The sequence below is a fragment of the Pyxicephalus adspersus genome, chromosome 6 (assembly GCF_032062135.1).
Source record: "Pyxicephalus adspersus chromosome 6, UCB_Pads_2.0, whole genome shotgun sequence".
Taxonomy (NCBI): domain Eukaryota; kingdom Metazoa; phylum Chordata; class Amphibia; order Anura; family Pyxicephalidae; genus Pyxicephalus; species Pyxicephalus adspersus.
In genome coordinates, this window is record NC_092863.1 from 14,244,929 (window position 1) to 14,269,138 (window position 24,210).

Consider the following 24,210-nt stretch of genomic DNA (forward strand, 5'->3'; position numbering starts at 1 on the left):
GGCAGAAAGACAGAGGGAGGGGGAGAGAGAGGAGAGGAGCTGAGCTGTCTGTGGCTGGAGAAGAGCAAAAAAAAAAAAAAAAAAAAGAATGGAGGGGTGACGGTTGGGAAAGCATGGGGCGAGCTGTGGAATCAGGGATGCCTTGTGGGGGGCTCTGCTACCCTGGCCTGGTCCTGATGGTGATGTTCTGCATTGGTTGCCATGGCAAATCTTTGGGAGATCCCCCAATGCCTCAAGGTAAGTCTGGAGGATGTGAAGACAATGGGAAGGGTGGCATTAGGGGTCAGAGAATGTGCAGGGAGCTGTACTTACCTTCCATCCATTGCTTACTGCAGACATGGGCCCCTCATCCTGGGGTGGGGGGCATTTTCTAGGGGCTCTATTGTTTTCCTCCTGGGGTGGGGGTCCCTCTGCTCATTGAGGGATTCTGATCTTTGATTGGTGGCTTGATGTGATCTGTGATTGGAGATTTGATTGGTGGAGACTGATTTATTAGGGCGACTTTGTTTTTAGTGGGTCCACATTGCAGGGAGTCCCCATTCATTTTTGTGGAGGGGGGGGGGGATGTCTGTGCATGCTGCCAGAGAGCTGTGCATTTTTCTAGATGGGAGGGGGGAGATGATCGGTCTCTGGGGTAAATATTGCATCTGATGTAATGGGTGGGGATGCATTTGGAGGGGTTGACCCAGGCAGTGATCACTTACCAAATCCTAATTCTGTATCCGTCACGGTGTTATTTACCAAAGCAATCAGAATCCATTTTACACTGTAGAGTGGGATCTGATTGGCTGTATGGGTTACGGCACCCTGGGGAGGTGGATTGGTGCTGGTTTACGGGGGCATTTGTTGACAATTATGGCTTTTAATGCCACACGGTGACTTGATTGAGTTAAGGGGGGTGGCAAGCGAGGGGTTAGGTGTTTGATGTCACATGACCTACATTACGGTGTGAATAACCGGGTGGGCTAAGGTCCCACATGTTTAGGCCACTCTGGGGAATAGGGATATTCTCTATATTCGTAGCCGCACGCCAGGTCAGCTGTCCCCAATCCCAGCTGTCTTCCTGGCCGACGTCTGTCTGTCTCTGGAAATCTCACTGGAAGCAAACAGAATATTGCCACTAATAATATGTCAGATACCATGTTTCCTTGCAAAGATAAAATCTGATTGGTCAGTTTGTTCACCGGTTAGCCAACCTCATAAAGTAGCACGTTGCTGGCATGATTTTTGGATGTTGGACATTTAAAGGCTTGGAATTCCGCATGGTTCAGTGATAACGAAATCTATTATGTCTTTTTATTTTGTAGCTGACTTTGTGATTTCTGCTTTCCTCAGCAGAGAATTTGGCAGGTAAATGAGATCTGTTCTCAGTCACGGTCCCCGTGGACCAATGTAGAGGTGTCTTGCAGAACTACAAAGTGTTCAGTATCATAGCAACTAATAGCTGTCTGGTTATAGGATGTTCACCTTTACGGGACACGTTGTGCTATTGAATGGTTACTTCTACATAGATCATTCAGGTGTATTTACAGATTCATATTGTACCCTGTGTTGTTAAAAAAATGCCACTCAATACTTATTCTTCTTCAGGTGACTACTCCAAACTTTGGGAGAAAACTTCTAGGTGCCTGTGCACCCCTGCCACCATCTTTGGTTTCACCCACTGACCATAGACATCACTACATGACCTGGTCTCTTGGAAGAAACCACAACTTGTAGAAGGGGGGGGGGGCAGGCATCTCCTGGCAGTGTCACCTACTGAACATTCTTCAGCAGCCGTAATTCTTAGACCTTAGTGGGCTCAGACTTGCCACCTTTCAAACAATAAGACTTAAGTTATGAATTATTTTACATTATGTTTGCTGAGTTAGAAACATTTTAAATGCAATCATTTACCATTTTTGTTTTTGTGTGCTTTGGCATGGGGACAATAACACACTTTGGGGATGATTTATTATAAGAGTGATGTTGATTTCTAAACATGCAAGGAAAGGAAAAAAAATGTTGCTTGCTGATTAAGATGAACACAGCTCCTCCTTACTCATCAGACCTAATTTGTTAACTGGAAAGTCTACTAACTGCTTTCTTTTGGCTCTTTAGGTTTAAAGTTCTCCTGTACTATACAGCTTTGTAAAGTTGTCACCATTTGGTGCAGATTTATCTCTCCGCTACAATTACAGATACATTCTAAGTACCATTTATTTCAATACAAATCATATGCAAATGTCGACTTTCAGAAAGTCATTATTAGCATTGGCCGAGCACACACAACTGGGACCAAGTGCTGCATTATTGGAAAAGGGAGAGATGGGTTTACTCCCCTCAAATGCCAGAATTTGGGGTTTCCCAACTGCATTGCTTCCTGAATTTTACTTATGCATACACCATGCAATGCTTTCCAGAGTTGACACAATAAAAATATGGAAAATATGGAAAATCATTGAAACACTGGGGCCTTTCCCAATGGACAAATATTGGGTAAGACCGCTCTTGTTATTCAATGAGTATGATCAGGAGTGTTGGATGTTTGATAACGCATCGATCAGTACCATTCTAGCAGTGGTGATGTCCTGATGTCAAGTGGTGCAAAGGTAAAAAAAGATCAATATTCCCTGATCACCTTTTGATCAGGTAAATATCGATCACGTGGCCAAGTGAGTATATTCATGCATGCCTAGTATAAATGTACCAAAATGCACCTCTGTTATGGCACGTCTATGCTTACTGCAGTCCCAACCACACGCCTGATTTATTAAAGCTCTCTAAGACTGGAGAATATAGACTATCATGGGTGAACCTGGGTGATCCAGCAAACCTGGTAAACCTTAAAATCATTTGCTATTACTTGATAAATGGAATATACCTGGTCCAGGATTGAAAACAAGTTTGCTGGATCACCCAGGTTCTTAGAGAGCTTTAATAAATCAGGCCGATTGTGAATTATGAGAGTATAGAACAAGTCCAGAAACCCTTGCAATAAATGTTATATTTCCTAACATACATGTCATCAAGGCTTTCTGTTGGACATCACTTGTTGCAATTAGTTGCTCCTTACAAGTACAATAAACCAGCAGCTATGTAATATCAGGGGATACCTGATGCAATGTTAATAAATAGATGGTACAGGTAGTCCCGAGTTAAGGACATCTGACATACGGATGACTCCTAGATACAGCTGATGTTGTGGGTGATCTTAGATTGAGCTCTTCTGCAACCTCTTGTAATTCTTTAATGACCAAGACAAACTTTGCAGCTGTTTCTTTTTGCATATCAAAGCACATCTTGCCCCAGAAGTTAACGAATATCTAGGCTCCACAAGGGTTTTTTGTTTTTTTTTTTGCTTTGTTTGTGATTAACTTACAGTGAGGATTTTAGACAGTAACTGACACCATACTGCCTAATAATATGTGGAGACAAACATCTGTCCTAACTGCATTTGTTAATTATTATTAATGTACTTATTCCGACTAAAGCTGCGTACACACCTGCAATTTTTCTCGTTGGAAAGGATCTTTCACGATCCTTTCCAACGAGAAAAGACTGCACGATGCATGAACGATGCTGTACATACAGCACCGTTCATGCTCTATGGAGAGGGGAGGGGGAGAGCGACGGAGCGGCACCCTGCTGCGCTCTCCCCCTTCCCTTTCATTAGGATCGGTCGTCGTCCATCGTCCATGGATCCGCCAGGACGGTCGTCGGACGATGGACGACGACCGACTGTACACACGGCAGATTTTCGCCCGATAATTGGTCGATACCGATTATCGGGCGAGAAAAATTTGCCGTGTGTACGCAGCTTTAGAAACAAATTCAACTTAAGAACAAACCTACAGTCCCTATCTTCTATGTGACAGATCAGTATTGGATAGATCTATTATCTGATCCCCACTTTCTTATATTTAGGCCCCCATGCCTACTGAGAAAGTTTAAAGCTCTTGTTTTTTTGTAAAGGAATTGCTTTGTTTTAAAGAATTAAGGAACACAAAAGTGATGCTGAGGTGCATTCCTCAAGGAACCCATTTCCACTGGAGTGTATGTTAATGCGATGAGACATGCGTTGGTTGGAGGGTTGCCATTATTCATATTAATGCAATGTTTCTCAATCAGGGTTCCATGGGACCCCAGGGTTTCTCCGGGGATTTCCAGGGGTTCCTTAAGCAATGAGCAGTTTATGACCCCCGGGTCAGTATCAGTGACACCAATGATTTTTTTGGTTATCTGTAAGGGCGACATTCTTCCCACTCATCAATACACTAATATACTGTGAGCTGTGGATATAGTAAGGATATATTAGGGGTTTCGTGAAGACCTGAAAGTTATTACAAAGGGTTCCCCCATGTTAAAAAGACCCTAATTCTCTCCCCAGTCATAAGAACTGTCAGGACGTTTAATGCTCCAGCACCCTGGATAAATTAAAATACCAATAATGGGTGGGCCGACCCGGTAAATGTTTCCAAAGTGTTGAATAGAGTCCAGTAGATGATGTGCTGAAAGCTTGTTCCAACAGTTTCCCCAGTGATAAACTGCTGAGTTCATCAATTTGGATTTGAGTCAATGGCCGAGGATGTGAACACTTTCTTCTACATACAATAGCAGTTTTTGAGTAACCGTCTGGAGCTGTTTCTTAAAAAACAGGAAATGGGATTATTAGGAATGGACAACATTTAGGAAGTTGACAGGGAATATTTATAAAATTATAAATAAAATATTTATAAAATAAACATAGATCAAAAATTAAGGACAATTTTTGGCTGAGCATTTATTCTGTCTGTATTGTTTATAGTTATTATATTATGTTGCATAATATTTTTACCTTTTTTTTATGCACACAAAAAAAAATATAAACATGCTTTCAGGCTTCAAACAGGCAAATTGAATCTATAACGGTGTACAGCAGATCTCAGAATCAGAGTTCATCCTCACTGATACATATTATTCCTAATTTATTCATAGATTTGGTTGAAGGGACAGGGATAGAACTTTTGTGCTCGATCATGTTTACCATTTCTATGGTGAAGTCTATTCGGGGCGAAACGCGTCAGATAGGATGAACAAATGGACCCGCTGTGCACTACATTTTGAACAGTGTAAAGTGGGCTCATTTTTTGTACTTTGCTGTATATTATAGATTAGGAACAAACACTTATCATCATTGGATCTATTGGGGGGCAGCTGGTGGGACTTGAGGTAATGTGCATGTTACCTTGTTAATACAATAAGTGTTGTGGTGCATATTATTTCGAATGGAACCCTAATATATTTATATAGTTATTGGTACTATATCTCCAGCACGGCCCACCACAACACACATAGTATGAATTAAAGGTTTCTTCTTACATACATTAAGATGCACAACTTCTTAAAATGTTTGGGCTACTGTAACACATTACTAATGAATGAAAACATGTTGCAGTGATACAACAAGAAGGGTGAATGGGTGCAGAACTGACTTGGGACCCCTGTTGGCTAATAATGGTCCTGGGCCCTTGTGCATTGGCACACTTTCCACTTCCCTATGACCACCGCTAACTGGGCCAGTATGACCTGTGAGTCCTATCTACATCCTGTTGTAGTTTTTTTTTTCCTGGACAGCCTAGAGAAAAATCACATTGTGTGCATCGAAAGGCATTGTACAGTGACAAAGCTTTCTGCCCCAGCCACAACAAAACAAAATGGCGGAGGGAGCCATTGGCCAACTTCAGACAATAGTCATGTAGGCCCCCATCGCTGCCATGTCATATGCAGTTCTGCTCCCTAAATCTATCACTGGTTATGGAAGTAGGTCTGAAAGAAATGACCGAACTGTCAAAGAGTTTGCGATGATCTAGGATATAGCAACCTCATTTTCTCCTGAGATAGAACTATAGCTGTCATGGCGAGACATGTAATATGTGACACCTAGTAGTCATTATGTGCTGTCTGCACTGGTAATGATCTCTCGGGGATTACCGGTAGCTGGGGACACCACGGCGTTCACACAGAATTGTCTTTTATGTCTGAGAAGTCTTATTTTAGCCCGGCTGTGTTATTTCTGTAGCATTTCAGCTCTCTTTTATGTTTGGACATGACTTAAGCAGGTCAGACAGTGTGCATTGTGTCTCTTCCCCGTCAGTGTGCTACCTTTGGACTAATTGTTCATGTCATTTATCTTCTGCCGTCTTATTACCACCTAACTAATTCCTTTTCATTCTCCTGCATTGTGTCTCCCGTGTATACACCATGGCGCTACTGTAAAAGAAGGCAACGTACTCTGATGGGCAACACACACTGCATGGGCAAGGTGACAGGGTCTCTTGAAAGCCAATTTCCTTTTTTTTTTGGGTAACAGAAAACTGCTTTTTGTGCAGTTATAACATGGAAATTTTCTATTTCTTTGACTCCAAATTGATGAAAGGTAAAATCCGATTGGTTAGGCGCGGTTGCTGTTATAATTGCTGCTGGTTGCCCTGCCTATTTTTGGATGAGGTTTTAAAAACGTCCTTGGATTTTTAGTATTCGTACCTAGTATCCCCTCTCGTACACGTACCCCTCTCCTCCCCTGTCTTCCTCTGCCTTGGGTTTAAATGATTTGAATGAGGCCGTTACTGCGGCAACAGAGACACTCCGCTGTACCATTCACATCCAGTGAATGCCTGGGAGATTGTCCCAAATCCCGTCACCTTGTCGCAGTTAACATGCCCGTCTAAGACAAGGAGCTAGTGTAGAAGCAAGGAGAGAGGTGTACATGGCCGGACTGGACAAATAGGGATCATGGACTGTATGTGCCAAATATAAAACCGTTAAAAAAACGTGACTTTATCTAATTAGGACACAATGACAGATTCACCTGATGGCCTGGTTTTCCTTAGTAGACATTTATTTTTCCCACACTCCCTTGCTGCCCTACATTGGATGCCCAGTTCCTCCAGGTATGGGAGAGCATGCTGCTTTCTCCAATTTCTCCCCCAATCCCTTTCTTTGTATCTTTCCAGTATGAAGGCCTAATGAGGTCATAAACTAACATGGAACCTACACAGGGCTTTCTACATTTAGTGGTGAAGGGCAAAGGAAAGGTAACCAGAGGAACTGGGCTATCAACTTAACTTTTTTTGCCCCAAATATGCAAGTTAACAGGTTCACTTTAAATTGAACAAGACCTAGTACACTTGGGAACAGCACCAATCACTGTAATTGTATTGTTGTAAATTGTTTTGTCATTTACATATGCAACATCTTCACACCAATACAGGCAGTAGTAAAACAACATGAGTTTCAGTGCTTTTCTAGTCCCCTACGGTGGTATGTGGTTCTTACCTCCAGCCTATAACTCACAATAGTAACCTGAGGGCCTCCAGATCAAACCACTGAGCACAATGGGGGACCAGAACTTGACTTTCTCGAAAATGTTAAATTCTTAAGATTCTCCTTCTGGTGGTTTGTCCTCAGTACACGGGAGAACGGTGGCACAAATAGAGGTTATTATGAATATTTTAAAGTTGCTTTAGAGTGATTTTTTGACTTCTCGGTTCTCCAGCTGCCCATTTCCTCTTTATCTCGATTCTCTGTAAGCTCCAAGTTGCAGATTGGACCTTAGATGGGGCTGGGGACACGAAGGATAGGCCATTATGTGATAGCTTCTGGACCATTCACCAAGCACAAATGCTGTCACATGATAGCAAAGAGAATACTTCACATACTTACCCCATACCCTGAAGTACCCAGCAATTTCTTTGCTCCTGGGGTCTGAATAAAGAGGTGGGGAAGTATCTACTACTGGGGGTGGAGAAGTTAAATGAACTAGTTGCTTTGTCTTTTCCAGACAAGATGGAGACGCTCTATAACAAAGCACAATTGTATACGCCCTGGGGCTTCATATTTAAAAGTAGGGTTAGTGTGAGGAGGTGATCTGTGGAGTAATTGAAGGTAGGGCACAGTTACTTGGTAGGTCACATAGGTCCTGATTTATGGTGGTCCCATGTGGCTTTACCATATATCTGGTGGTTGCTGGAGCCACGGCAGTGCCCCCCCATCCTTTATATCATTTACACTCAACCGCATGTACTTGACATGACCCAAGTGCTTCTCAAAGATTGTATAAAGAGCAAACAACAAAGCATTTGTTTAGCTGTATTCCCCCAACTTGCGGAAATATAAATGAACTGCGGTCTCTGCACTGACGTTGCGGCCTGAGGCCTACTGAATTCTTCCACACACAGGCCACAGTGTTTGGAAGAGAAGAGATTATGTCGGATTCAAACACAAGTGCCGAAGGCCCCGTGGTAAATGGGGCTCCCATGCCCTACTATAATATGATCTGGTGATCACAGGTCAAAGGGTGTAAGAATGAGTAATGGAATGTACCATATGGAGAGCTGGAGAAGTGGTAGAAAATAGTAAACATAAATGTAAACTAGTAAACCTCATAAAAAACAAAAAAAGTTGTTTTCAAACTTGCTTTGTCCCCATCTCCTAATTGCTTTCCTGTGTTGTCACCCTGCTGCGTGTTCGCTGAATGGGACTACCATGACACACATGACGCAGACATTGTCACCAATGGTCCACCATTGCGTGGTCCAGAGCAATGATTTAAAGATAATACTGGACACAAGGTAATAAGGAAATAAAAAGGTTCAGGCAGTACTGGGAAGTAATGGGCGAGAGGTGCAGATGGGTAGGGCTTACATCCAAATGTCACACGTTTCTTTTTGTATCTAAAGGATGTTAATAATGAATATATCATTTGTAATTGCTGCATTTTTTGCATTTGCCCACTGTATATTTTTTTGTCTTTTGCATTGAACTTTCTACCCTCAGCAGAAGTCCAAATCAAAGTTCAAGTGTTTGAGAATGGCGACCTTTCCCCTTTGACCTCAGCGGTGGTGGAGATATTCGGTAATCAGAGCAGCTTAGCGTCTGGTGTCACTGACACGGATGGCATAGCAGTGCTGGGCATCAGTTACAGACTGGGTACCTGGATCCTCGTCACTGCCAGCAAGAGAGGATACGTCACCAACTCTGTCCCCTGGAGGGTGGATAGACTGCCACGTAAGGACTGTGAGACATATATATGTATGTATGTCAGTGAGAGTGTGTACGTCATTGTCGTTGACTTTCTAAAGTGTGACATAGGAGGGGGCATTTTTATAAAACCATTCTAATTTTTATATAATCAATACATGTTCCAGTTTTTGTATGATCACCTTTTGATCAGCTATCAATTCAGCTTATGTCAAGTCAAGTTTGCTTTGTTTAAAGTGGGGCCAGCTTAAAGCTGCGTACACACGTCAAATTTTTCTCGCCTGATAATTGGCATCGGCCAGATATCGGGCGAGAATCTGGCGTGTGTACAGCCCAGGTCGTTTATCGTCCGTGGATCCGTCCTGGCGGATCCACGGACGATGAACGATGAGCGATCCTAATGCAAGTTAAGGGGGAGAGCAGGCAGCAGGGTGCCGCTCCGTCGCTCTCCCCCTCCCCTCTCCATAGAGCAGAACGGTGCTGTATGTACAGCACCGTTCATGCATCTTGCGGTTCTTATCCTTGGAAAGGATCGTGAAAGATCCTTTCCAACGACAAGAATTGCACGTGTGTTTGCGGCTTTAGTCTAAAACTACGTACACACGTTCAATGGTTTTTGCCCAATAATTGGCTCAGGGCCAATATCGGAGAAAAATCTGCCGTGTGTACAGCGCCTGTCGTCCATCATCCGAACGACCGTCTTGGCGGATCCACGGACGATGGACGATGAATGATCCTAATGCAAGGGAATAAGGGGAGCGTACAGCAGGGTGCTGTATGTACAACACTCGTTCATGCATCATGAAGACCCTAGTCGTTGGAAAGGATCGTGAAAGATCCTTTCCAACAACAATATTTGCTCATGTGTATGCAGATTTAGTCTTGGAGAGCTTTGATAAATCATGCCCATTGTCTCTAGTAAGATCTAGGGGGGCAAAGCTACCATCTCCAAAATACCCCCACCAACTTGTAACAGTGGTCGATGACACAGCTGTGAACTTCAGATGGGTGAGCTCTACATTTACCATACGTCACCATGTCTAGATAGACATAAAAATTTGGCAAGTGATTTACGGGAATTGAAATGTTGGTTTTGGGAAAACAAAGTCTTTAAATATCAGCCCAGCTTGCAAAGTGTTATAAGTGCACAGTGCACTACTTCCTGCCCATTCACTTACTATATATTGTTACACATTCATGGTGTATAAGTGTCATACAGTTTCCTTGCATTCTGTCTGGCAGGATGTTTGCAGTATCCTGTATTCTTATCCAAGGTCACAAGATAGCATTCATTGGCATTTCTGTCACAGTAATCTTTTCTGGCAGTGCCTATTCTGCAAGTACTCCTCCCCCATATATGATATCATTCTGTCTCCTATTCTCCCCTCCCTTATCATATTGACACATCGACTGGCTCAGAAGCATTTAACCTCCCTTACAGTGATCCGTGCTTGAAGAGGTCACTGGGGGACATGATGCTAGGAGCTTGCTTATTAGAACATAAAAGCAGCGGATTGGCAGAATGTTACATGCCAGACCCCCACCATTTATAATTCTGCACCCCTGAATGTAAAACGCCTCTCTGATCATTATATTAGGAGCTGCCCTATCCAAGCTTCCTTCTCACTTAGGATTCTGTTTTATATCAGAGAGTATGGAGTTGAAAGAGAACCAGTCACAACTGACATCAAAATGTCAGTATTTCCATGTGTACAAGATGAGGGAGAAATCTTCTAATAGGGAAAACTACGTTATCACTTGATGATGATTTCCTATTACTTTCTGTTGCATCTTCAGGAAGGGAATATAGAAAGCAATAAAAAACTCATCGGGGTTTTAAATCTTCCTGCTCTACCAAAACATAAAAAAAAATACTTTGAGCTATGTATGTAGATTTTGTTCTCCTCCCTGTGACCTGAGCTGGGGTCCTTTGCTCCGGGGATTTAACTTTCTTTTGTCTCTCTCTTAATATAGTGTATGCCTCCGTCAGCTTGTACCTTCTTCCTGAAAGACCTGCCACGCTAATCCTGTATGAAGATATTGTACAGATTCTACTGGGCTCTCCCGGTAAACAATATTTAGATTGGGCTCTTATATACATTTAGATTGGGCTCTTATTTTGTTATTGTCTGAATTATATCTAGCTGTTGTTATTTTTCATAATTGGTAATATTCATATATACAAGGGTGGGTTGTGTGTGTGTAAAATCTGTTATTGGGGTTGGTATTATAGTGATAGCAATTAATACAGGTTGAGCGAGGGGTGGGCATACCTTTTATAGTTGGGGGGTAGGCTGTTATGGGTGGGTCTTGGGGGCCACACTGGAAAATTGTAGTGGTTGCACTATTACTGGGGATGATGTTAAATAACTACATTAATTATATGACCCCTGGCAGTGCTTTCTCTTCCATATTTTTATTTTATTACAATTAATACAGTTGTAGATTAGCCACTCCTATACGTGTATAATTGTCAAATACAATTACAGTATTACAAAACATACATAATAATAAGCCTTAAAACATTGTGCTATCTAAAAGGGTTAGGTCCCCTTTTAAACTATTTAAAGGTTGTGTTGGCATTCATATTAGAGAACTATTGTTAAGTTAATTAATGCTGCTAAATAGAACCTAGTCTGGTAACAAAAAGGGTTAAAGGGGTTTAATGATGCCTCATTCAGTGATTTGTGATCGTCTCATCAGGATGGGTTGACGCAGTTAAGTAGACTGACAAGTGTACAGCCGATAGCCTGCTATGCTAATATGATTGTCTGGTGACTCAGAAAAGACCAGATATAGAAGCAGCAGATGGTGTGAATCACCTAACGGTTTTTGTAATATAACAGTTCAAAGAGCAATAATGTGCTGCAATTCCAGCCAGTCAAAAATCAGCGTATGCCCAGATTGGGACAAACTGATTTATGATTGGTTGATGCAAATCACAGACTGTAAGTAAAGTTACCAGACCGATATTGAGATTGGTGACTGTATTCTTGCATTTGGCGTATTATGGTACAGCAATAAACACCAAGAAATATTGACTGGGTTGTTGGTTCTGTTCTTGACGTTAGCATATTTTCACTTTATGTTACATTTACTACTTAGATTGCCTTTCTCAAACAACTTGTTGACATGTAGATGGAAGCTACCAGGTAAGGGTAGTGTGAAGTTCTGTCATTTACGCAATATGTCCCTGTCTACAGGTGTTCGAAGCCAACCAGTGGTTCAGTTCCAGAGAAAGTCTATCCGTTTACCCCGATCATCCACCTATACCCAGCTGTCATCCTCTCTTACCACCACTAGCAATCTCCATCAGATGAGAGGATTCCCAGCATTTATCGGGGCAGATCCTGATTCCAGCAACGGGGGTAAGACATTTAAAAATGAGATACCAAGTCTGTTTTTCTTTAGGGCTAATGTATACGGACATTGTATCTCAGAACAATGCAATACACTACAGAACAAAAAACACGGTGAGATCCTTGAGATGTGGTTAAAGTAAAGATGTGTATCAGCTTTGGGGAGCTCGTTGTATAATCTGAGCTCCAGAAACGACAGAGAAACATATATCCTGGTCTCCTGCCTTAGTTTATATATCTAGTATTTAGGAGCAGGGGTAGAATCACATTCTTAAATACAACTCCAGAATTGGAGAGGGGATTATAACCAAACCCTTCAGACGGGGAGGATAACATATTGTGGTATTCAAGACGAGAATATATTCAGGTCTATAGAGGAGATAAAATCCTGTTCTCCAGAACCAGTGAGGAGATTATATCTTGTTCACCAGGAATGGAGAGAAGACTTAAACCTGTTTTTTGGACTGAAAACAAGATTATATCCTGGTTTTAGGACTAGGACTAAAGGGTATATTATATTCTAGTCTCCTGGACCAGGAAAAATATTTACTAATTTAAATATCTCTTTGAATTGCTTTGTGAAATTAAAAGTGATGTGAATAAATTGAAATGAACAAATTCCTGCATTTCCACTCCTCTAGAGTTTATAATAACAATGGTAGGACCCTCCAGCTATGGTTTAATCTTTTTTGTAATGGTTCTATCTAAGCATGGAACTGCATTTTTGGATTTTATTTGCATATGTTACCCTATTTATGTATACCTTTTATTACCAGGCATTCCCTTTGTATAGGTTTGCAATGTTTATATACTGTTACTCATTAGAGGAAGGAGCTGTGCAGCGCCTAGGTCTAGAGGCGAGTCATTTAGTGTCAAGGTCTATGTAGTGTCTACGTCTTGAAGGAAGAGCCATAAAGTGTGTCCAGAGGTTATAGATATAAACTATTTATATATTGTTACCCAGTATTGTCATGCAGAATCCTAATCTACAGGAAATAGCTATACAGTGCCTAGGTCTAGAGGGAAGAGACGTGTTGTGCCTAAAGGGGGGCCTAGATGTTGACGGATGTTACATGAAGTGTGTCTAGATCTTGTGCCTATGCCCAGAGTGAAGCCATTTATTGTCAAGGTCTAGAACACAGAGCTTTCTAGCCATAAGAAAAAAAGAAGGGTCATGTCATATCTAGGTCTTGAAACAAGAACTTCTAGGTCTAATGGGTTATAGGTGTGAACTGTTTACGTATTGTTACCCAGTATTGTCATGTAGTAACTTGATCTATAGGAAAGAGTTAAGCTGCGTACACACGGCAAATTTTTCTCGCCCGATAATCGGTATCGGCCAATTATCGGGCGAAAATCTGCCGTGTGTACAGTCGGTCGTCGTCCATCGTCCGACGACCGTCCTGGCGGATCCATGGACGATGGACGACGACCGATCCTAATGAAAGGGAAGGGGAGAGCGCGCAGCAGGGTGCCGCTCCGTCGCTCTCCCCCTCCCCTCTCCATAGAGCATGAACGGTGCTGTATGTACAGCATCGTTCATGCATCGTGCAGTCTTTTCTCGTTGGAAAGGATCGTGAAAGATCCTTTCCAACGAGAAAAATTGCAGGTGTGTATGCAGCTTTACAAAGTATATAATATACAGGTTCCTGGGCCAAGGGGAAAGGCCTTGTTGTATGTTTAGGTCTACAGCTGCCATGTAGTGACTATGTGTAGAGCCTAGGGATCAGGCAGCTGGGACCTTCACAGGGGCCCAAGAGCAAAAAAAAGCAGGTCATCTGATACTTAGCATTGTCATATAAAGTTGTGTTGCAGAGCCCAGACAGCACTATGCAGACTTCATTTATTCTAAATTCTGCTTTCTTTGCAATCCCCCTCCAGTGGTCATTATTAGCATTGCATTCATTTGAAATGTTCTCCATCCAGATTTATTGGTAGGGACTCCTGTGCAGACATTATTGCATTTCTTGAAACAATCCCAAAAATTGACATGCAAGGAGCTTGGTCTGTACAGTCATTGTGCATGATTGCATTTATTAGAATTCTATGAAAACCTAATATGTATTCAGTGGACAAATGTGTAGATGCTCTAACATGATGATAGGATGAGAGAGAAGAATGTGCAGTGTTGATTACATTCAGAATTCAGTATTTAGTTTCTTTTTATGGTCTACTTATTTTAGAAAATCAGATGAAGCTCTGAAATCTTCAACCATATGCCTGTTTTTTTAAGATTTCCCTGCATGTGATTGGACATTTCTTGCATGGTAACAATTTACCTTGGTACATGAACAGCCCCTTTATATCCCTTCCATGGCTTGGTCTCAGAAATGCTCAAACTCGCTCCAACATTTTTATCCACTAGATCTCTATATGGTGTAGGATCGGTTATATCCATCCTATAAGTCCAAATGTCCGTTCCTTTGCTTTCAGGGCTTCCCTGTCATGCTCCTACCCCCTATGTATGCCCGGATCTGAATTCATAAATGCTGCTGAGGCTTGGGAGACGCATTAATGTTGTCATTATTAATTATTTACAGTGTATCTTCATATTTGCAGCACTTTGCAGTTTAGAAGAAATAATTGCCAAGTTATCTCGCCGAGTGCTCGGTACAGATGGATTCTGCCCCTGCTGGGTACTTGTGCCGTCTACAGGGAGTCTTACAAGACGTAAAGCATCCAGAATAATTGGAAGCAGCTGGCTTCATATGCTTTAATATCTGTTGGCTTTTGACAGTCAGAGATTTAGATAACATTCTATTGAATCCCAATCTTCCTGAGCCACATGACCGATCCTGTTCTATGCTCAGTGAAAAAATGTTAAAAAAATCCAATTTTTAGATTAAATTACCCTATTACATTCCAGGTGCAATAAAATAAAAAAAATGGGCCATATCGAGTTTCTTTCTTTTGAGAGAAGCAACAGTATAAGTAAAAGAGCCTTCCCTGCCAGCATGCTGCAAAGAATGGGCCTTGCTTTCTGTGTGGAAACAGTAGTCTCTCTGCAGACACATCCTAATAAATCAGAGCTAAAGCTATACAATCAGCTTTGATGATTACAAAAAGACCCCCGCTTCCATACTGCTAGGTACGCTTCTTTTCTACATTGTGCTGGCAGGGGACAGGCTTTTTTGCTGAGGACATGGCTGTTCTATAAACTGAAAACGTATTGGACTTTAGTAGAAATGATGGGAACCTGGTCATCAAGTTTCTATAATTTAATAATCTGCAGGACAGACTTTTCTCGACTGGCATATTTGTTCTGGAGAAGTGACACTAAAAGTGTCAGCAAAACCTTCATGCAATTAGAACTTTCAGTAGGAGGTCAGCAATAAAAGCCACTGGATGTATTTTTTGGGAAAATGTTTCTTGTTCACTAGATTTGATTGGCCATTTCTGTGACCTAACAAATGTTTGCTTACTGCTAGGTAACTCCAGCTGGGTGGAACTGCTTCCTGTGGCTGCGGTTAGCGTTCATCTTTTTACTGGGAACGGTTCTGAAGTCAATCTGGTTGGTCCTGCTCAGTTATCTCTCCCCCTCCCTTCTGACAGCGGGATCACACCCGCCAGCAGCATACCTGCTTGGAAATTTGACCCAAAGAACGGTATGTAGTCACCAATAAATCAAAACAGATACTGGACAGCAGTGTGACCAATACATTATGTTTTTGATCTGATATCATTGCTCTTTTGTACCCCCTACACCAATTTCTTCTTGCCCCCGACTCTGCCCTGACATGCGTTCCCCTTGTTCTTTACTTCTCTCAGGTTTGTGGACCCGTTCCGGCATGGGTGTGGTGCGGAGAGACGGGCAGCAACTGTACTGGTCTTTTTCATCCCAGAAGCTGGGATATTGGGCAGCTGCTATCCCCTCCAGTGGAAGAGGTAAGGCTTTCTGCTTATTTCTTTGATGGGATCTTTATTCTTTTCTTGCAAGGGCAGACTGCTCCCCTAATCTGGCATTGGTAATACTTTCTAATTTGCTGACCTGAAATAAAATATGGAGTTTAGAAGCTATGACTTTATTGACTGCAGGGACCCAAAAAGTAGTGAAACCAGGGCCAGCTAGACCATTGACATTTTCATGTTTGCAATTGCTGCCTGGCTTTGTGTACAGGTCTCCGGTTATCACTATTTTGAATCTTATGTACCTATTGAGGAGCAGAGGTATGGAAGTTCTCGGCCTGGTCTTTTACTATATATTGTCCAACCATGGTATATGCTTTTGGATTGCTAAATGATGCATTTTACATGTATAAACCCTTGAAGTCCCCACCAGATTGTTTCCTTGGCACATTTGGGTGACAAATGTAATTTCTTCATTGTACCTATTTAGTGACTCATAATACCATACAGAAAATAATTAGTTGGTGCAAAAAAACTTGTATATGTACAAATGCCTGGCACCCTTTTTTTCTCTAGCTAGGAACAATTCATATATCTGTCCCAGCTGGGTTATTTCCATTGCTTATCATATTGGTACCACATGTGTGTTTTCTGATTGTACTCAGACATAGGATGTCATTCTTGAATTCTGTTTTCTCCTTAGGTATGCTGTCACTGATGAGTGGTGTGGACATAGCTGGCTACCATACTATCTTCCTCCTCTCTATTCTGGGTGCTCTTACACTGCTGGTCCTTATCCTTCTCTGCCTCCTAATTTATTACTGCAGGTAAAAGTTTGTTGCTGCCTAGCTATTAGGGCTTTGCCATTCCCAAAATTGCATAAAATTCTATTCTTTCTTTTTCTTCGGCTATTGTGCTTCCTCTTTCTTAAAGTACATCTGCCAGGTTTATGAACATAATGATGTGAATTATATGCAAAGCCAAGGCAGCTATGCAAGAAGTTGTTGGCATAGGATAATAATGTGCCTATGAATTTGAAAAAAAAAACTTCAGGAGGCAACTTGGAGTGACTGTTTTTGTTCATATTGACAGATCATGTTCAAAAAGTGCTCAGTCCAACTGTTCTCAGGGTTTTAAAGATTCCCATAGACTTATTTGTGAAAAATTGGCACACAAGCTTCCAACGCAGCAATGTGATATCTTTCAGCCAGATGCCCTCACAAAACAAGAATTTAATAAAGCATAATGCATTTTCCAGAAATCAATTTTGACAGTTTTTATAATCACAAGCAGCATACTCATTAGCGGTATGCTTTATTTGATCCAGTTATATATATAATTTGAAGAGGACACAGGACTATCTACATATATTATCTGTAGGCTCCCTGTAGCTGATCTTTTCCCTATTACTGCCCTACCATGCCTTATTATAAAACAAGGTCCTTGCTATCCTATATCACAGCTGGAAGAGACAGCCAAGGCATGATTCAAGAAAAGCATATTATCATACAGCTTGGTTTTAGTTTTATTTCAAATATTGCAGAGTTTTATGAATCACACTTACACAGGGTCTTACTCATGTCTCCTTCACTGTTTTGTTTCTTTTTTTTTCTAAACTATGTGTCATCTTTTTTTGCAGACGTAGATGTCTGAAGCCAAGACAACAGCATCACAAACTGCAGCTTTCTGGTCTCTCTGAGCCAAAACGGGATCAGGCCACTTCGACCTCCCACCTTAACCTCATCAGCACCAGCCACCTGGACTCTTCATCCACAGCTGATAGTGACCTACGAACTCCAGTCCTACGCTCTGCTTATTCCTCCCGTGAAGACTTTTGTAAACCTGGTGGGCGTTCATCCATCCAGCATTCCACAGATACTCTTCCTCTAAGGCCAGGACCTCGAGAAGATTATCCGCTAAAGTCAGCCCGCTCTGGTGACCTGCTGGATTCAGAAGATTTAAAAAGGAACTATGGAAGTGGAGGAAAGGGACAGCAGAGAAGGAGAGGAGGTAGAGGAGGAGCTAGAGATCCACCTCCATCACCTCCCCCACTTCCACCACCCTTTAAACATGTTATTGGTGACTCTAAACCTCCAGATTATTTGATGACCCAATCAGCGGATCCACTGTCACGCCCCACTTCCTTGACTCAACCTGGACAGCTTATATTTTGTGGCTCTATTGACCACATGAAGGAGGGAGGGTACAGACATGCCATGCCCACTTTGGTAATTCCTGCTCATTACGTAAGGTTGTCATCAGAAGATAATCCATCGGGGCAGAATGAAGATCAGTCCGAGAGCGATTCTGTGTCATCACAGGCTTTGCATGCCCACCATTTTGCCCCTCAAGATCATGCTCAACGTCAACAGTTGCTTCAGCAAGGTCACAACTACCAACAAGGAGCCTCTACTGGCTCAACACAAGAACAGGAGGGAAAAGGCTGGGGTAACCACTCTTCCCAAATGAGTGGGTCAGTCACTATACCTGTGGTTTTTAATGAATCCACCATGGCTCAACTTAACGGAGAGCTCCAAGCACTTACAGAAAAGAAGCTTTTAGAACTTGGTGTGAAGCCTCACCCAAGAGCCTGGTTTGTGTCTTTGGATGGACGTTCCAATGCCCAGGTGCGTCACTCCTACATAGACCTGCAGGCTGGTGACAAGACACGCAGTAATGATGCCAGCCTGGACTCAGGTGTAGATGTTAATGAGATTAAAGTAAAACCTGGACCAGAAGAAGGGCGAGGTGGGAGGTCTCAACATCAACCTTCTTCTTTGACCTACACCAAGCTGGTTTTTGCTGAAGAAGGGGAACAGAGCCTTAGTGAAAGTCGGACTGGCGGAGGCTGCTCACCTGAAGACAGCTCACTCACCCCGCTTTTGGATGAGGCCTCTGAGTCCTGCCCAACTATGAACAGAAGAGGGCGCAGCCGAGGGGACAGTTCCCGCAGTAGCACCAGCGAACTTCGAAGGGATTCAATGACCAGCCCTGATGAGGACCTTAATGACCAGTCTGAAGGTGGGGATGACCAAGATAAGAAGAGCCCCTGGCAAAAGAGAGAAGAGAGACCCCTGATGGTGTTTAATGTAAAATAATGAGGAATTTCTCAATTCTCGTTCTGTGTATAGGACATACCCCTCAAAGGACTGCGGGGAGAAAACGCAGGGATGGCCCCTGAATCCTGAAGGCCGGGCCGGAGAATGAAAAAGACCCTGCCCCCATCTCTCCCCTAACCTCGAGGCACAGCCCAAGCATTGGAGAGTTCCTGTGTGGAAGAGCAGAGGCACCGCGATCTATATACATCCAGAAACATACTTTGCCCACATGTCTACACACATACAGCCAACACGGTTACTAACATGCATTCATGTATATAATACACACTTGCAATATTCCTTACAAACATACACAGGTGTTTTAGGGTCCTCTGGTAACTGGGAGTCTATGACACTTCTTGGTGAGACCCTCAGTATGACCAGTCCCCTCTTTACAGAGGTGGAGCAAATCATTGATACCTTTGGACCTTTAACCTGACGATGTCTTCTATTTCCCTTTAAATAGTCATACAAGGACAAGAGGAGCAGGCCCCGCTTGCTGGAACATGGAGAATCTTTTGGTTTCACCATCCTGTCCTGTGCGGAGGTCCTGATGTAGCAGGGCATTTTAACAGCCCATGGCATCTCCCAGTAACTCATGCTTTGTGGTCCTAGTGTTTTGTTTGTGTAAGGTGTGTGGACAATCATAGCTTGCAATGCATTCTGGTCCATAATCCTCATTTAAAATAGCCATGTAACTACTGTTTTACAGGCTACACTGCATTGTGGTACCATTTAACCCCTTACCATGGAAACCACATCTACTTATCACAATGCATCAGTGTAACTCTTGCAATGCATTGTAACCATTGTGTACCCCCTTCCATCTTAATATTAACTAATAACTTGCAATGCATCTTGGTTAACATACAGTAGTGTTAAGGTTGAGAGATTTAATGATCCTTTTTTTGCAATGCATTATGGTCTTTGAAATTTGACGTTTCTAAAGAAAGTTTTCCGACTTTTACAAAGCATTCCAAATAATGTTGTTCTGATTATCCTTAGAGGGATGCTGTTTGTATTGCAAGGAGCTAGCCCCCCTAGCGATTTCCCAAGGAAAAACAGCACAAGAAATCAAGTGTATTTGTCATGTTTAAATAGTACTGCCGTTTGCTACAAACCTTAATAATAAAAGGTGAAAGAAAAAAAATTGTACTGCAAACTAGTGCGGGGGGTGGGCTTCATTACTATTTTACAGTTTAGCATGGGGTTTTGTATAAAGTACATAGTTTAAGTGCAGATCTTTTGGTTTTTTTCACCTGGTTTCTGGTAAGTGGTGTTCTCAGTGTGCCTGATCACAAGACAAGGATTCCCAGCTCTTCAGTTTATTCTGCAATTCAGAATAAAACACACATGACCCTCTGCTCTCACTAGACTGTCAAAGCATTGTGTGTGTGCACATGGTAAGGTAAAAAGGCTGTAGTCCCTATTAAATGTAAATAGGACCTATATTGAGGGATAATGTGCACAGCCATGGCTAGATTGTTAATCCTCTGATCTTCTGGTGTCAGAACAATCATGCAGATAATACAAATACTGAACACCTGAGCTGTATACTCACTCTGAGTCAGGGAATCAGAAGGAATTAACCAGATTTCTGCACAAATTGTAAACATGAAGAGTAATGTACACATAGAAACATACTCCAGGTCACTTAATATTTCTTTATATTAAAATTAAAACCAGCACCATTTACCATCTAAAGTCTATAGATGCTGATAAAAAACAACAACACAAGTAATGGAATCTCACTCACCAAATGGATGTGATCATGGATTAATGAAGTGGTCAGTATTTCTCTGGTAATGCCGTCATCAGAGGTCTCACTCCAGGTGTCAGTCTGGGCTGTCAAAGGACTCTCTTTGTCAGGTTAAACACTCTCCACAGGATTAGGATCCTAACACTGCTGTTATCAGACTCCCAAGTGTCTGTCCAAACTTTCAGAAAGCTCTCCACTTCACATGATACCTGGATCAGCCATGTTACCAGGACAGGTAGGGTAACTCTCTAAGCAAATATAAACTTCAGGCATGCTGATAGTGTAGTTTATGCTGTTTTTGTTGCTGTGATTAAAACAAATCTGAAAAACAAACACTGAATAGCAGAGATTGTCTTTGTACAATCAGCCCCTCCCAACATGTTGCCCCTGCTCCCAAGCATCATCAGTAGGCTTATTGTTTGAGAATTTCCCTACCTGCCCAGTGGGTTAAGTGAGGAGGAGAGCTTTCCAATAGCTTGGACAGACACTGATTTTATATAAGCCGGCAGAACTGGCAACATAGCAGTAACATGCTCGGCTGCAAAAGGCTCTAAAAAGAAGGTCAGAACACCAACCAGCCAAGCTGTATGATTTTATAACCAGGTCAGGAATGGTGGCCACCATTGTCTCAATGTATATAGACTTTTTACAAAGTTATATGGAGTGGAGTCCTATTTAAAACTGTATATCAGGGCCAACAAATCATAAAAACATAGTACATGCACATTTCTGCAAGTGTTTTTCCTTTAACAATGCAGAAAATACAGACAATGGCCTGGTGATCTGCCGGTAAGCTTTTAAGTTCAGGTAGTGAGCTGACAATGCTGCTTCTGCTGCACTGAAAATCTGTGTGGTGTTGTGAGCCTTGCATGCTTTTCTGTTAGACTACAGAACATCCAATCTTATGTAGAACAATGAATATAGAGACAGAACACTGAAAATGTGCATTTACTGCAGATGTGTAATGATTTTCCTATCATGCCTAGAAATACAAGGTAGCACCCCAAGCATTGGGGTACCAACCCTAACCATTTCTTTAATTCAACCTTTCCATTTTTTGATCTCTATTGCATAAAGGATTATTATTTTGTAGTCCAGGATAAAAACTAGGAGGGCTCAGGATATCTGACACAGGTTCTCAAAAAGACTTTCAGACCAAAAGGAATCTATCACAAAGTAATAAGCGGTGATTTGAAACTCACGTTTTTGGAATTGTGGGCCACATATTAGTTTTTTTTATAGTGAGGCCACATTAGTTGCTTTTATTCTTCCACCTGGTATGGGGAACTATGTGACCTCTTCCTGTGCTGCTTGCACCTAATTGCTAAATACCAGGTCTGAACATCGTCACATGACATTGGGGTGACTTTGTTGCACCCTGTAAGCTCAGGTAGGGCTGTGAGGGTTTAGTTATTTAAACAGACATTCAAAGGATTTAAAGAGACCCTGTTTGAATGAGCAGAGAGACATCTCACATGGTATTTTATGTTGTAAAGGATTTCTTCCCTTTAGTGTAATTAAAAAATTGTTTCTAGTAAGTCATTACTTTTGGTAACTGCCAAAATTTTTCTTTGTTGTGCCACATCAGACGATAGACATTAATGGGACATTTCCAGAAACCTCATCCTGTATAAATTGGCTCACTTTCCACAACAGCATTGTGTGCAGAGGTCAACTGATTTATTTACTAATTATTTATCATGTAAGAAATATGACTTCTGGATAGATGTTGGGTGTAATTAAGCTTTTTCCATAAAGTAAATTTTGTCCTGCTTACTTTTGGGAGCAAAGAATGATCACTGAATTGAGCAGAAAGACTAATAGCATACAGGGTAGTCATGAAGAATTCTCATTCCTCATAATTTTGCCATTTTTAACATAGACATGATGGGTGGACAATTAGAGATGGGCAGCTAGGATTTTTAGATATCACTATGACAATAGATGGTTCCAGATATAGATTTCCTTCAAAGGGGTCCAAAAATGAAGGAGGTCAGCTATGATTTTGAATAAAATGTATGGTATACATGGTGATCGAGAAAGTAATTGGTTAGCTGCATGCTACCATAGGGAAAGCATTGCTTTTGTTAAACTTTACATCATCACTTTAATATGGAGCTAGCCTGGGAATTTTTAGTAGCTTGATCATGCTACTAAAACAGTGGCTGTCATCTTACATGGTATCGGGGGGCCTCAAATGCAACCCCCTGACATTGCCAACATGCTGGACATAATGTTCTGTATATTAAGATCACTTTTATGTCCATCCCTTTGGTAAGAACTGTTAGAGGCTTTTGACATACTGATTCTAACAATGGTCAAGGACTGGAGACACACTAGAGCAGTGTTTCCCGACCAGGATTTTGTACCGCTCAGGTCAGTTTAAGGGACACCTTCTTGGCTTTCTGTACAGGTGGCAATCTTCCCACCACATTAATATACTGTAAGTTGTGGATACAATAATTATACCAGAGGTTCTCTGAAGTTTTTTCAAGTGCAAAAAAGTTTGAGAAAGTCTGTACTAGAGGAAATGATGTTTAAGGACTGGGGATCCTCTGGAGGAAATGATAGTCAGGGACCGGAGACACAATACATTAGATAAGAGAATTGCTTGCATGCTGCAGAAATAAGAGACTGGGAACATGTTATATGAAGCTGGTAGAGATGTATACTGCTAATGTCTGAAGACCAAGGGCTGCACAAGTACAAAATAGCCACATGTGGTGCTTAGGGTCCACATCATGCACACCAGGTACAGCAAATAGCTCTTTACGCCATAGGGAGCCATTTATTTAGTATTCTGTTGCTACTTATATCAATGTGGCTACCCTAAATGCACTGCTTATATGCTTTAGTGTAGTTCTAGCCTGCTAAGGTGAGTGTAATCAAGTGATCATTCTCTCAGTGGCAGGGTGCTTAAATCAATCACATGTGTACCTGATGGTTATTGTAAACCTAATAATATGCTTTTTTTTATGTTGAATGCGGTTAGTGTACAATATAAAATTAAGATATGTGAAAAGAAAACCCATCTCCAAAATCAGAATAGTAAACAATAGATAGAGGAAGTAATGAGGGTGTTTTGTCATCTTGTATGGTCTGAATTGGTCTCTCAAACAAGATCAATAAAAAAAAAAAAAAAAAAAAA

General features: G+C 41.7%; 1 protein-coding gene across 4 annotated transcripts; it reads left to right on the forward strand.

The window, feature by feature from the left end:
* Positions 1-24,210, forward strand: FAM171A2 (family with sequence similarity 171 member A2). 4 transcript variants are annotated; one of them, XM_072414650.1, is made up of 8 exons: positions 1-237; positions 8,797-9,036; positions 10,975-11,067; positions 12,204-12,368; positions 15,788-15,964; positions 16,128-16,244; positions 16,909-17,032; positions 17,845-24,210. In XM_072414650.1, exons 1-8 carry the CDS (start codon positions 114-116, stop codon positions 19,301-19,303), a joined length of 2,499 nt encoding a protein of 832 aa, XP_072270751.1. In that variant the 5' UTR covers positions 1-113; the 3' UTR covers positions 19,304-24,210. The 4 variants fall into 4 exon arrangements, with proteins under 4 accessions (XP_072270751.1, XP_072270753.1, XP_072270754.1 ...); XM_072414652.1 differs by having other exon boundaries at positions 5-237; positions 8,800-9,036; XM_072414653.1 differs by having other exon boundaries at positions 6-237; positions 8,797-9,027.